The 13730-nt window shown below is 38.4% G+C and overlaps 1 protein-coding gene across 4 annotated transcripts in view; it reads left to right on the top strand.

The window, feature by feature from the left end:
- Positions 1-11532: 11532 nt before the first annotated feature.
- FRY (FRY microtubule binding protein) overlaps positions 11533-13730 on the top strand; it is a 196095-nt gene continuing 193897 nt past the window's right edge. For all 4 annotated transcript variants that reach the window (XM_082761847.1, XM_082761848.1, XM_082761849.1 and 1 more), the window contains exon 1: positions 11533-11794. In XM_082761847.1, coding sequence (XP_082617973.1) covers positions 11590-11794 — 205 coding nt within the window. In that variant the 5' untranslated portion in view covers positions 11533-11589. The remainder of the gene's footprint in view (positions 11795-13730) is intronic.

Consider the following 13730-nt stretch of genomic DNA (forward strand, 5'->3'; position numbering starts at 1 on the left):
GATATAATATTTTTTCTAGTCTTGTTCAGGAACAATGTTTCAGTCATGCCTTGGATGCCATTTTGTCACGAAGCTGATGCTTTAAAAAGTCAGTGGAAAATAATGAGTAAAACTGTGAGCTTTTAATTGTGATAGTTTTATAATAAATCTGCTTTTGAACTAGTTAAGTGCTGATGCATCTTCATGAAACAAAGTGGAGGAAGGAAAACCCTACAATTTCTCTGAATTCATGTAAGTTTTTGCAGGGAATTTTATTTTCCTTTTCATGTTCTGTTTTATTTTTTCCCATTTTTCAGTCTTCAAGTGTGAAAAAATAAGAATTTTTCGCTTACCCCTAATGCTTGCTTTAAGGATGAGCCCTTAAGGAGTTTGCCAAGCAGTGCTTGGCATTGCTCGAGGCAGCACAGTGCATCACATCAGCTACTTGCCGTTGGCCACTGTTTCCTGTGGTTTGGGGAGGTTGAGTTTCCTCACATCCTTTTCTTTCACCTATTTTTTACACTTCTCCCATGCATTGGCTGTAATATTTTATCTCTGATTACGGAAAACAATAATAGAAAAAAAGTACATTTCATATTTGGGAAGCTGTTCCCTTCATTGCTTTCTTTCACTTTTTCCATGATAGTGTATCAGGAGCAGAGCTCCACACTGCTTCTAAATCCACATTTATGTATTTGTGTAGAGAGACTTTCCCTCAGCCTCTCTAATTTTATGCTGGTAATTCTTGGCTTATTGTAGATATCAGGGAGGGACAAAGGGAAAGAGGTCAGTTGTAGCTAGAGATGTATAGGACTTCTGAAGGAAATTATGCCATATTTAGTTTCCTACATAAAGATTTAAAAAACCTAGAGGTTTTTTGCACTATGAAATCAAAATTTGGCAAAGTATGAGTCACATGTTCTTCTAATTCAGGTGCAATTTAGAGAGGTGACAGAACTCTGTTTTAAGACTTAAATTGTTTATTTTTACACATTTATGTAGGCCGAAAAATATTTTTATGAAAGAAGTACCTTACAGCTTTGCCGTGTTAGATGAAATATGTGGATCTTATTAATAGCATCCAAATGCAAAATTACAAAAGTTTAATGTTGTAAAATTAAATTGTAAAAGTCAGATTCTCTATGTCTATTATGGTAGACATTTATTGATAAACCAGAGTACGGAGGGAGAGATTTGTGTGTCTGATCTTTGGTGTTTTAGGTGAGCAAGAAGTAGTCCTAGGCTGGCAATGTGACTCTGACTTTAGTGGCTAGTCTTGCTTTAAACAAGGAAGTTTTTAAAAAATACAGTCGCTGTTTGATACCATTACCAGCAGAACATGGCTCTGAATGTTTGAATTCTGCAGAAGAGGTTGTAGACTTCAAGCTTGCTGCCCAAGAGCACAGCATGATCTAGGCAAGTTTTGGAAGAGGGAGTTTGCAGGAGCTTCTGCTGTCGATACTCACACGTGATGGGTGTAAGTGGACAAGAAATGGCAAGCCATAATGACTTCTTGGGCAGGGAAGAGAGCTGTTGGTTCCCAGAGAGAGGATGGTGTCTGGTGCAGGACACGTTCAGTCCATGCCTGTGCATGTACAGGCAGGCACCTCGTCTGTGAGTCAAGTCCACTTTCTTTTTGCCTGCTTTAGAGGGAGCTCCTACTTCAGTTTCAAAGTCAAGCCCAGAGAAATTAGTTTTTTAGTTTTGTTTGAGTAATTGTCACAAGTTCTTCTGCCTTCACACGGGACAGGGTTAGACTTGGAGCCACAGATGAGTGAGATCCACGTCTGATCAACCAGTGCTTGAAGGAGAATTGATTGCTGGTGATTTTTACAACAGGTTTGTAAGTTTGAGGAGTCTCTGGAAGTCTCTGCTTACTAGTGGTTATATGAAACTATCAGCCCTTTTGAGGGTGGAGGGGCATCCTGTAGTTGTGGAGGAAAACTAGTCCTTGGCTCAGCTCTTAGCCCTACAGAGATTTAACCAAGTACGAGGAAAACAAAAAGAATAAAATAGACACCCAAGTTTTCTCTTTAATCTTTATTTGTAAATGTAATTCCTGATTTTTAGGCATGGGTCATAATTTTTTAATGCTTGAGATGAATAGTCTTTGTTTCTGAAGCTTGCTGGTGGGTTTCTGTGACACCTGTGGTACTGTGCGTGTTTGGTGTCATTATGGAAAAGAAGCAAAGAAAGAAAAAAATCATTGAGTGGAGATATGTGATCATAAACATATCGAGGGGTAGGGGCTGGAAGAAGTCTGGTATTCATAAAGCTGATCTTAGCTGGTCTTTTTACAGATATTGTAATAATCTCTAGTAAAACTTTAATATTTCTATGATGCTCACTTTTATTACTACCGCTATTTTAAAATGATGGTTATGTCTGCAGAGTGACAGGTTCTTCTTAAGCACTGTTCTTCTCATCCCCTGGAAATAATACACTTCTTCATTATTTTAACAGTTTTCTGTTGTGGACTGACTGTTATGGGCTCTGACTTATCAAAGAGGATGGTATGCTTAGATAGTTGTACTGTTTACAACTGTTACATCTATTTTAATTCTGTTTGGTCTTAACTGGAACATATTCTGGTCAGGTGCTGTTCCAGTGGGAATTTGGTCTCAATATAAATGTAATAAATTTAATCCATATTAAACTCTTAACATTGTTTTAAACCTTCTTGAAATTAAGATACGTGGAATATTTGTGTCTGCACCTGGAGGTGATCTGCACATCTGTGCTTTGTGATGCCGTTGCAATGTCACATTGGTTCTTGTGTGCCACTCGCTTTTTTAGCAGGGCTCAGGAGCTGAAAGTCCTGTCCTCGGGGTTGTGCCTCGGTCAGGCCTTCACAGTAGCTGCTAAGGACGTGTCCCTGTGTTTCCAGGAGCTCTGGCTGCAGCTGCGTTGATATCACACTCGGGACAGTTTTATAAGTAGTTCCCAGGATGCTGAAATGCAGCCAAGTATACAGAAAGCAAATGGAGTATTTCCCTAACGAATGGCACTTCAGACCTAGAGAGAGAATGAAGTCAAAGTGTATTTAAATCTGTATATTACGCTTCCTGTAAAGGGGGATGCACTGACAGCGTGCCAGACACATAGCTTTAAACTTCTGTGGGTGCCAAATACCAAGAATATAGGCACGGTTCTGACTCTCCTGCAAGTGTAACAGCTATGAAACAGAATAGCTTGCTGGCTGATGAAGATAGAACACATTTGTCATCTTAGACAAGAGTGTAAGATGCAGATTGAAGACAGCTTTTGTCTCCGGGGGAAACTGAACGAGAGGCTCACGCCTTGCAGTTTGTGCGCTTCTTTGTCCAGTACCATTGCTTTAGGAGATGCCTTTGTGATGGCTCGATGAAACCGAGAGCATTGGTTTAGAAAAGCAGTTGAATAAAACTAGGAAATGTTTCTGTCATTGTTAGGAATTCATCTCCATTTATCGTATTGTTACTAAAACTCAAGAATTACTACAGCGAAGCGTGGCTTTCCTATTCAGTGCCTCTGATGGCAGGTATGGGTATGCTTATTTCTGAAAGCTGATGGTATAATTTATGTATCTGAAATTAGGTGTTGCCCAAGTGCACGTATGAGATCCATCTTTTTGGGGACTCAGATGAAATATCTTCAGAGATTTGTCTTAAAGAGTAACTAAGATAGAAGCTACATCTGGCTGCTGAGACCACTGCACTTCTGATGTCCAGGTGTGTCCCAGCGTGAGAGTATGATGAAACTTAGGCCAACAGGAGCCTGGACAGTAGTGCTTTCTGATATTCTGGAATGTAATCCCACTAGATCCAATACAGTTCTTCCCTGTTTTGTTTTGTTTTGTTTTGTTTTCACCCCAAAAGCACAACTTTTAGAAGAACAAATTGGAGCTCTTGGCCTGGATGACTTGGGGGATCATGACAGCGTTGGTTTAGAATTCAAATGGTGCTGGAGAGAAGGCAGTCCGTGTTCTGAAGATTTGGGTACCTGGATTTCACCTGGATCCAAACTGAAGTGGAATGGTCTGAATCTCACCCTTAATGAATGAAACGCATTGCGTTTCATTACATAGATTCAGGGGTAGTCTCTAGACTCAAAACAGGAACAGCTATTAAAGAGCTAAATGTTATTACTGGATCCAAAGGCTGGTGATAGTTGTTATCTTTGCTTTGCTTTGTGCAGGTAATGATAAAACACTCACCATGTGCTAGCCCTGGGTTTCAAGATCACATCTTTGTGCCAGGTTGTAGCATACAGCCCGTTAAGACCTAAGGCATTGACATTCAGTCAGGATGTGAAGGAAGCAAAGAGACCATGACTCAAAATGAAATATTCATAGACGCAATGAGAACTGCATAGCAGACTTTTCTCCCCTGCCTTATTTTCAGTCTGGTACTTAATTCAAAGCGCTTTCTAATACACTTCCTGGATTTTTTGCTTACTGTGCAGAAAAGGGATGTGAAGCTTGATTTAGGTCTGTCCCATTACATTACATCCTTACTAAAGGATAAGATACATCTTGGCCCACTTGCTTCTTTTTATTCATTAATAAAATTTCATGTAACACAGCGTCCAGAGTCCTGTGCAAGGGACTGTTTCTGCCCCAGGGTATCCCCATCTATCTGTGTTTCATCTCATCCAGCCCCGAATCAGATGCAAATTTAACATGTTGGAATTTTAAAAAGTCTATATATTATTAATAATCCATATCTATATTTGACTAACTGTCCACGAGAAGCAGAATTTTCATCATCCTTTAGTTTTCATGACTAGCAAAGGAAGAACACTGGATATCCCAGATCTCTGGGATCACTTCAGACAGTGGCCTCACACAACAGCAAGTATAGAATAATCTCTTTGTAACTGAAGGATTTTTTCAATAAAACTATCCTCTCTAAAAAGTTCCAAATATTTTGACTTTATTCATCTATATCTTTAATACTTTTATAGTTCTAGTAGAGACCGAAAGTACTTTTCATTTTTAATAGAAACTGCAATGGGTTGTCGCTATTTCACAGATATGTGCTAAGAAAATTTAATTTATGTAAAAATACTGAACACTCACAAGGGGTCTTGAGTAGAAAAATGTATCTGAAATTTGTAGCCTTCTTATTTGTAGCTTGGTTGTAGTATGTACACTTTGTGCACAGCATGCAACAGAAATACAGAGACATCTGTCACACTTTGTTCAGGACTCGTACTGTACCCTACGAAGTAAAATTCCTTTGTACCCTCTGGGTGTCTCTCCTGTAATTGTATCCAGAGCATAGGCCTAACGTACCGGATTGCAGTGCGTTAATAACAAGCATGGTTTTGTAATTGAGTGTTACAGCCGTGCGGATTCTGGGAAGTTCCACCCACAGCCTTTGATCTTCGGAAAATCCCCAGCCTCTGGATTGTCACTTGGGCAAAGCTGCGTGTCCTGACTGCTCAGAGGCCACTTGCAAGGAGCCCTCTCTGCCAGTTTGGTTCCTCAGCTGTTCCTGTTTATGCTGGTGCCTGCCAGAAAAATTCCTGTTTCCAGGGTTTGCGCTGCTTTTCTGTTGGAGAAGGATCAACTTTGGAGTCCTTGTGAAGATAAGGCTGTAATAGCTATCATGTAATGAGAACATCAGAGTGAAGTGAAATTATTACAAATGTATATTAGCATATGAATTGTTCTGCTTATGAAATACCGTGACGTGAGTCAGCTTCCCTTGTTAATATGGGAAGTGCATATTATGTATTGAGCATCAAGGGACTGGTATTGTCTTGGAACCAGATTACAGCATTAACTCTGTATTTTATTCGTTGTTACCAAACAACAATATGCCTACATGCTTATCTTCTTTCAGCTGAAAGAAAACGCAATTGAAACGCTAGGCCAAACCTCCTGTCGATATTAATCTATTACAATCAGGATGCCAACATAGCAGGCAACTCTGAAAATGCCACAGTCTCTTCTTATTATTTTGTCTGCTTGTATTTGAGGTAGGTGAGGAATTTTCTCGGTTTGATGCTTATTCCTGTTTTCTGTAACTCTAATTCAATATTACCTCTCACAAAATAAAACAGTGAGTGTAGTGCTGCAGTGCACGATACGACCAGCATCTAGTACTCACATTTAGCTTGCTCTAAGGTCAGATGTAGCCTGGCAACTCAGCACTAATGACACTGTTCTGTGAGTCAAGTGCTTGCTACCAGGGTAGAAATTAATGTGGATCTAAAATGATCTCTTTGGTGTCTTTGAGAGCACAACAGTGACTGCTAGTCCTCTATCCCACTTCTGAAAAATGATGCTTGACTTGAGGGAGAGATTTTTTGGAAGCTAAGGCTGTATTAAATCCAGGCTCTTTGTTTATAGCAGCATTAGACTGTGGGATAAATGGGTTAATTCAAGCAGAGGATCACTCGGCTGTTCACACCCTATGCATTAAGACAGCCAGGTTATTCCGGGGAATTAAACCAATCATTTCTGAGTAGCAGCTGAAGGGTTTGAAGAGCTGTACATACTCTTCACCTTTTGGTTCTCTGTTTTTAATTCTTGCACTGTTTAACTTTCCTGTTTGAAATGAAAAACAAAATGACTTTGGAGCATGGGTATGTTTGTAGATCTGTGACTGTTCCACCATGGGTAGGGGATGAGACCCACGTATTAAGTGCATTTGAGAAATGAGGGGAAGAAAAAAAAAAAAGTGTTTCTGAATTGATTTCTGGTGCTTAGCAGTCTCTTTAGAGCAAGCAGATGCTCAAGAGCTCTCAGCTTGATTGTTATCAACTTGTTTTCTTCAGACATTTCTGACACCTGTAAAACCCGACCAAAATGCAGTAAGTAGCTGGTGTGTTGCTTTCGTAATCTTGGTTTTACAAAAATTTTAACCAGATGTAACCTGATCCATATATCCCTTTCCTGACTGCTTATTTCTGCCTTTTTCTTCTTTGTGGCACCATGGCTAAAAAGAAAGAAAGAAGGGAAAGGTTGGCCTAGATTTGCCTTGTGGCCTCACAAAAGTGGGTACTAATGTGACAAGAAGGGAGGCTGCGTGGGCTACAGGCAAGAGGAAGGATGGGACTCGATTTATTTTTTATTTTATTGAGTTGTGCTGGTTTGAAATGTTAGTGCAGCTCAGACTTCCCTTTCCTGCCACAGCAGTTCCTCCAACATATGTGCCAAAGAGGCCTCATCCTCCCTTGGCAGTGTTTATGTGCCGTTCTAATCTGGTGCCTATAGTACGATGGGAAGGCCCCTGAATAAAATGTGCACCAGTGTGGGCATTACTTTACCACACCAGATGGAAATTTACTGTGGTGGCAGATTTCCTCCCATAATATAGTTGTTCTGAGCCTGCCTCTGCTGGCTGACACATTGAGAACACTTTTTAGGAAGACTTTTTTTATATTTCTGCTGTTGATGAGCAAGAATATTTTCCTCAGCTGAAAGCACAAATGACAGCTCTAATGTAGTTATAATAACACATGGGTAACTGCACATGAAATATAGCTAGATTTGCTGCCATACTATTCAACAAAAAGTCGTGATCATTTCACCTGTGAGAAAACTTACTTTTCTGAGACCTGGACTGCTAAATCTGTAGCCTTAAATGTATATTTCTGCAGTACAGAGTATAGTTCAAACACAAATCAGCTATCAAATACTATTTTCCTTTATATTTCATTTAAGAAACTCCAAAAAAAAAATAGTAATAGAAACTGCAGAGAGAAAAATTTGGTAGTCTGCTGGAGGCAAGAGGTATGATGTCCAGATTTAGCCTTTGACCATAATGGATAAATCTGATGATCTCTAGTTCAACTTATTAAACTGAGCTTTTTCATTTTTGTACTGTGCTTTCAAAATTGTAAGAAAATACTGAACTGCACAGAACCTACTACAGAGGCATGAACCTTTGCCACACTGAATGTGTAGCCAAATTATATTTCCTGTGCTTTGTTTTGCATTGCTTGAGCACTTCCATGATTTGGCACCAAACTTAACGCAATGATTACTTCATTTTAGGAACCTCTTCTGAAAGATCTTGTTTAAACCTTAGAGGGGATAAATAAATAATCCTTATCCTTTATCTCCTATGCTCAAGCAACTGCAATAGATTAGTGACACTTTTTTTTTTTTTTCATATTAATTATGTTACTACTGTATTAGTCCTACTGTATTATAATTTTGGTGGTTTACTCAGCAATTAATTATTTTAATCACTGTTTTAAATAAAAGGTTTAGTGAAATGTAATTCCTTCAACTATGCTGTAGCCTTCTAAGAATACATATTAGAGACTGGAGAATAAAATATCTACATATAATTTTCAATTATTAACTTATTTTTATTTTTGAAAATCATTCAGCCATTGGATTCTCTGTTTTGTTCTGGATTCCTGGATGTATATGATAGGAACTTCATGATTAATTGCATAAAAGTTAACAAATTTATTTCCATACGTCATGCTTGCAGTTTGGAGGGAATTTTTGTTTTGTTTTGTTCTCCCTCATTTTATTTCTATTTATAAAAGTGCAAAGCTTTGATGTTCAAGTAGAAAATAGACCTATCACTGCAACACTGATGGATAAGAATCTCAAATTTTACCAAGAGTGTTCTGTGCATTTCTATCTGTAGCTGAATCTCAAAATCTCTTATATTTATTTATTGTTTATTTTGAATGCTCAGTGCTTCTGCTTTATTTCTTGGGTCTTATAATTAACAAACAGCTCTTCAAAGAGCTCTCCCCCATCTCCAGTTTTGTTCTTTTGTATTGTGCTGTAACTTACTCTCTAGTTATACATTCCCCTCAAAGATGAGAAAATCTCCAACAGGAGATACATAAACGAAATCACTAGAAGAGTTAGGCCACTAAAATAGCACCTAGGAACCCAAGTCCAACAACTTTCAGACACCACCAGGAGCCTCAGCTTCTGTTCTGCTGCCAGCACCTAATCCTACGCTAAGGATTTTCAGGTTTTAGACTATTTGCACTTACAAACTGTTAGGTCTGCGTGAATTCTCAGAGTATGTCTCCTAGAGTGGATCCTAAAAAAAGCAACTCAAGGATGAGATGCATTGGGTTTTCATCTGTCCCACCCTGGACTGCCATCATAAGGTAAACTCATCATAGATTCCTGTCTGCCTTCAACCCTTGACAGGTTCCCATAGTTCAAAAGAGCGCGGGGTCTGTTGTACCTTTGAGCATCCCAGCAGTGCTTCCTCCTTTTGGTACTGTTCCACATGGCATGAATATTGATGGAGCTGGAGAAGGTAAGACTGTATAGTGCAGCACTTGTGCCGCTCAGCTAGAATATGGGACAGTTTCAAGTCACTCTCCTAATGAATATTGAATTATTTATACGTTGTGGAACAGTTTCATCAAGAAAAGTTAAGAGCTCTTTCCAGAATATCCTGGTGCTTCGGTCACTTACTGAAGATGTTGAAATTTTATTTAACGCTGCTGTCAAATTTCAATTTGAAGTTCCTCAAATGTCAATTCTTGCATTTGGTATTTGTAGTTTTTCAGTGTTCACACATGGTTCAAATAATATGCTCAGATTTAAGCACTTTCAGCTGAGCTTTTGATTCAGTTACTTTGGTTTAGTTGGACCATTGGGAATGGTCCCAATATTTCTTATGGTCCCTGAATATTTCTTATGTTGGTTGAGTTAAAGCTGAAAATTCCAAGTGAAACTGGGAAAAAAGGGAGGGGGGAAAGGACACTTTCTTTGACCTGTTTTTTTTAATATATATTTTTAAACTTAACTGGAAAAAAAGAGGATAGGATATATAAATTCTACGGATTTGAAGGTCATGATAGAAATACTTTGGCCTCTAATGATGAAGACCTGTGCCTAGAGCAATTTTTAGAATGGACCCAAGCAATCTAGGTATACAATTCCCTTTGGTTACAACCTAATTCTGACCTAACCTATTTTGGAGTCCAGTGGGATTTTCAAAAGCTTACTTCTGTATATAAACAGAGCTCAAGATCCTTTGAGTGCTTGAAATGCAGAAATAATCACTTTGTTACCTGCAGTTAGCATTTATTTAGTGTAAATTGGTTTGGTTTAAATAATGAGCTTGTTCTGAATGCAGGATCCAGTGTATTTGAGGTTGGATTCTTACATTCATAATTTCAACTTCCAGCCAAATACAAATTAGTTTCTAGAAGAGGAAGAAAAATCTAGCAGACTGTTTACATCTTTCTGCATTTCTAACGTAATAAAATGTTTTAAAAAGCTAAGACTCTACATAAATACATATAAAAATACATCATTTCCCATGTTTCCTTCCAAAAGCATGTTGGTGAACTGTTTATTACTTGTCAACAATAATAAAGGTTTTACTGAATTTCACACAAAAGCGTTATTTGCAGCAGCCAAACTCATGATCATTACACAAATCATAAAATGCACCCTATCTTTTGGAAAGAAATTAAAGCTTTCATATTTTAAGTGTTTTAAATTATACGGAAAAATCAAGTTCTATCTTCAGTTGTTAAAATCTGCTTGCCTTAAGTATCCATGGTTGAAGCATTAGCTGCTGACACTTCAAATTACCACTCTGCTTATTCGCTTTGCTGTACGTTATTTTTATTTAATACAAAACGTTTGTACAGATGAGATTTGCTGGTTTTAACTTAGTAATGATTTTTTTCACATTTGTGATACAATTCTAAGTAAGAAAATGAACAGTTTCATTGAAAGTGTCAGGATTTGCCCTTATTTCTTTCTTATGTTTGGAGAAAGGAAAACTGTATTCATGGGAGGCTCAAGAGATAACTGGGATAACTGGAACTACAAAAACAACAACAAAAAATGAGCAAACCTCTAGTAAGCACCGTGGCTTTTATTTAGATGGAGAATTTACAGACCACCTTCTTCATACACATGTTGAAATGGCTCAGGTTTAGCGATCAGCAGTTACATATACAGAAAGTCAGCCACACTGACGGCTCTTTGATTTTGATTCCAGCAAGGAAATAACACCCTTGTTTCTTGAGGAAAGGAATAAATAAACTTAAGTAATTGTGATTGTAAAAACTTTGGAGCTTTGGATTTGTTTACCAGTCTAAAAATGTAAGACTGACAAAGGACAGGGCTAAGAACCTGAGCACGCTGCTCGGGTTGTTGCTTTCCCAGGCAGGTCCCAAGGCAGTTGACTGGGTCAGTTTTTGTTTTGTTTTGCTTTTTCCCTCACTTTATTTTTTAAAGGTTTAGCAACGCCTGTTTTGCTTGCCAAGATAATGAAGTATTAATGAACTGATCTGACGAATGCTGTTGGTAAAACACAACCACCACTAGCCCTAGACAGTGCCTGTTACCGAAGTGTTATTTTCCCTTTTGCATGGGCTGTGCTGCTGGGTTCAGGTTTGTTGAACTTCCAAATTGCCTCAAACCTTCCAAATTAATGATTTCGGCGTGTCTCCTCCCCGTGCAGCAGAAGTGATGCAAGGAGGGGCGATGCAGTAACCCTACACCTGTTGCAGCACACGCCTATCAACTCGCTAAACTTCCCAGGCAAGTGCTGAGCTGGGCATGAGAACATCTCTGAGATTGCTTGGGTCCGGAGCCACGAGTCACAAGCCCTGTGGATGTGCAGGTTGGCTTTGTGCAGGGTTGGCTTTACGAGTTAATGCTCTATAATGGCAGTCGATGACAGCAACTTGTACTCTAGGACTAGGAGTAAACTGAATTCCTGTCCGAATCGTTACAAATCAGCACGACGGAGTAGCCTCCCACCAGACATCCTGCTAGAAAATGACTTTAAAGGGAAGTTGCAAAGAAATATTAAGAATATAGAGCCTATACATCCCAGGCGCCCTAAGAAAAGACCTTCTATATTTTCAGGTAGGAAATGCTATGTTAATAGTGTGTTGGTACAATATCTTTTAAACCTTTTTGGGTAATATTTGACAAATTTAGTGTCTGACTCCAGTGAGAGTTTATTCTGTTTTAAAACCTAAGGCAGTCTTCACAGGTAGATTTAATAAAGTACCATTTATGTTACGTTATGTCACCAATAAAGTGATGGAACCAAAACATAAAATAATTCCTTGATATTTTTGGTTTCATTTGCTTGCTTGTGGGGATTTTTTATTTTAATACTTAGCATTTAAAGGGAATCAGTTGCTTCTCTAGAGCTTTAAACTCTGCATTTTGCTTAACCCCACTTATAAGCAATTCAATCAGTAAATGCAGTATAGGTTTATACCTCTCACTGCTCTAAAGTTCTCTCATTTAATTTTCTGGGGGAGGGTATTTGGGGATATGTGGACTTCTCAGTGTAGCTGACTTTTTTTATTTTTTTTGTAGCCAGAAATTAACATCACTAAATACTCAAATGCATGCTTTGAATTCCTGTCTTGCACTGGAGCCTGTAATGTTTGTAGTTAATAGTTCAGTTTAACTCCCTGGTTGTTAAGAATATGAGCAAGGTGTAAGAGTGCTTACAGTGAAGCTAATGGCAATTATTTTTTTGGTTATTTTTAAAAAATATTTGAAAAATGCCTAAAAATAGGCAACAGATTAACATGAAGACAAAGGATTTGTTGCCAAACAATCAGATCATCTTTATGAGGAGGACTTGAAAGATTCTGTAGGGGAAAAAAAATGAATGCCAGCTCATCCCTACAAAACTGAAGGTGTTTCTGTGAAGCCAACAGGGGAAGTGAAATCCTCTGTTGAAATAAAAATACAATTTTTTTTTTAAATTTAGGTGTCTCAATTTCCACATGGAAGTGTTGATGTTAAAACTCCAGGGGGGAAGTAATACAATCATGTAGATTTTTGAAGAGCTCTAGTATAAAAAGGTGGTACTGATTATTTAAATATTACTATTATTATATTTCTTAATAACAGCTAAACTTATAAGGGTATCTTCTATTTCTTCTCGTGAGCTGAAGGAATGGGAATACAGTGTCAAAAGATGACACAGGGCAGTACCATTTGTGTGGGATTTAGAACCTCAGTTAACACCTTTGTTATACAAAGGTATAATTGTCATACACCACCTTAGGAAATGAAGCTTTTTTCCTCGGTCATATTCTACGTCTCAATTACAAAAAAAAAAAAAAAAAAAAAAAAAAAAGCCTTCTTAAGTCAGGTGACTCAGACATGCCCAAGGCTCCTGTGCTTCCCAGTGCCTGAACAGGCTCTTCCTGGGGTGATGTGGCCTGCTGGAGACTGGCAAAAGGCATTATTTGGGGCAGGACAAAACCTCTCTTTGTTTTATTCCTATTTTTTCTTCTCCTTAATCACCTCTCTTTTTTACCTTCTGCATCTTTTTCTCCCTTTTCTCTTGTACATCAACTTTTTTTGATAGAAAAAACATCCTGAACAGCCTTGTGTTTGCTCACCAGTGTCCTTATTCTCGTAAGCCCACTCAGATTTTTCCCTAGGTCTGTGATCTGAAGGTTTTCATTTAAAAAAACAAAACAAAACCTTTATTCTCTCTCACTGTTCTCTTTCCCCCCTCCCAAATTGCCACACTAGTAGTAGTAATACTCCATAGTTTGTGCTGTGTCAGATCCGAGCACTTGAATGCAGTTGGTGTGTCTGGCACGCTGCCATTGCCCTTATGAAATCCACTGCAGCTCTGTTACTGTACACTCAAGGGCACTTCACTCAGAGGTAATGCAAATTACGTGCTGCTATAAGCAATTGATGGAGCATGATGGAAAGATGGGTGTAGCCTTTCGTTTGGTAGGTCAGCAGTATGCATGGGAGAAGCTGCACTTGATTTGCTTTTGAAAATAGGTTAACGAAGGAAGTTCGAAGTTGTCTA

This window comes from Aythya marila (assembly GCF_965140915.1).
Source record: "Aythya marila genome assembly, chromosome: 1".
Taxonomy (NCBI): domain Eukaryota; kingdom Metazoa; phylum Chordata; class Aves; order Anseriformes; family Anatidae; genus Aythya; species Aythya marila.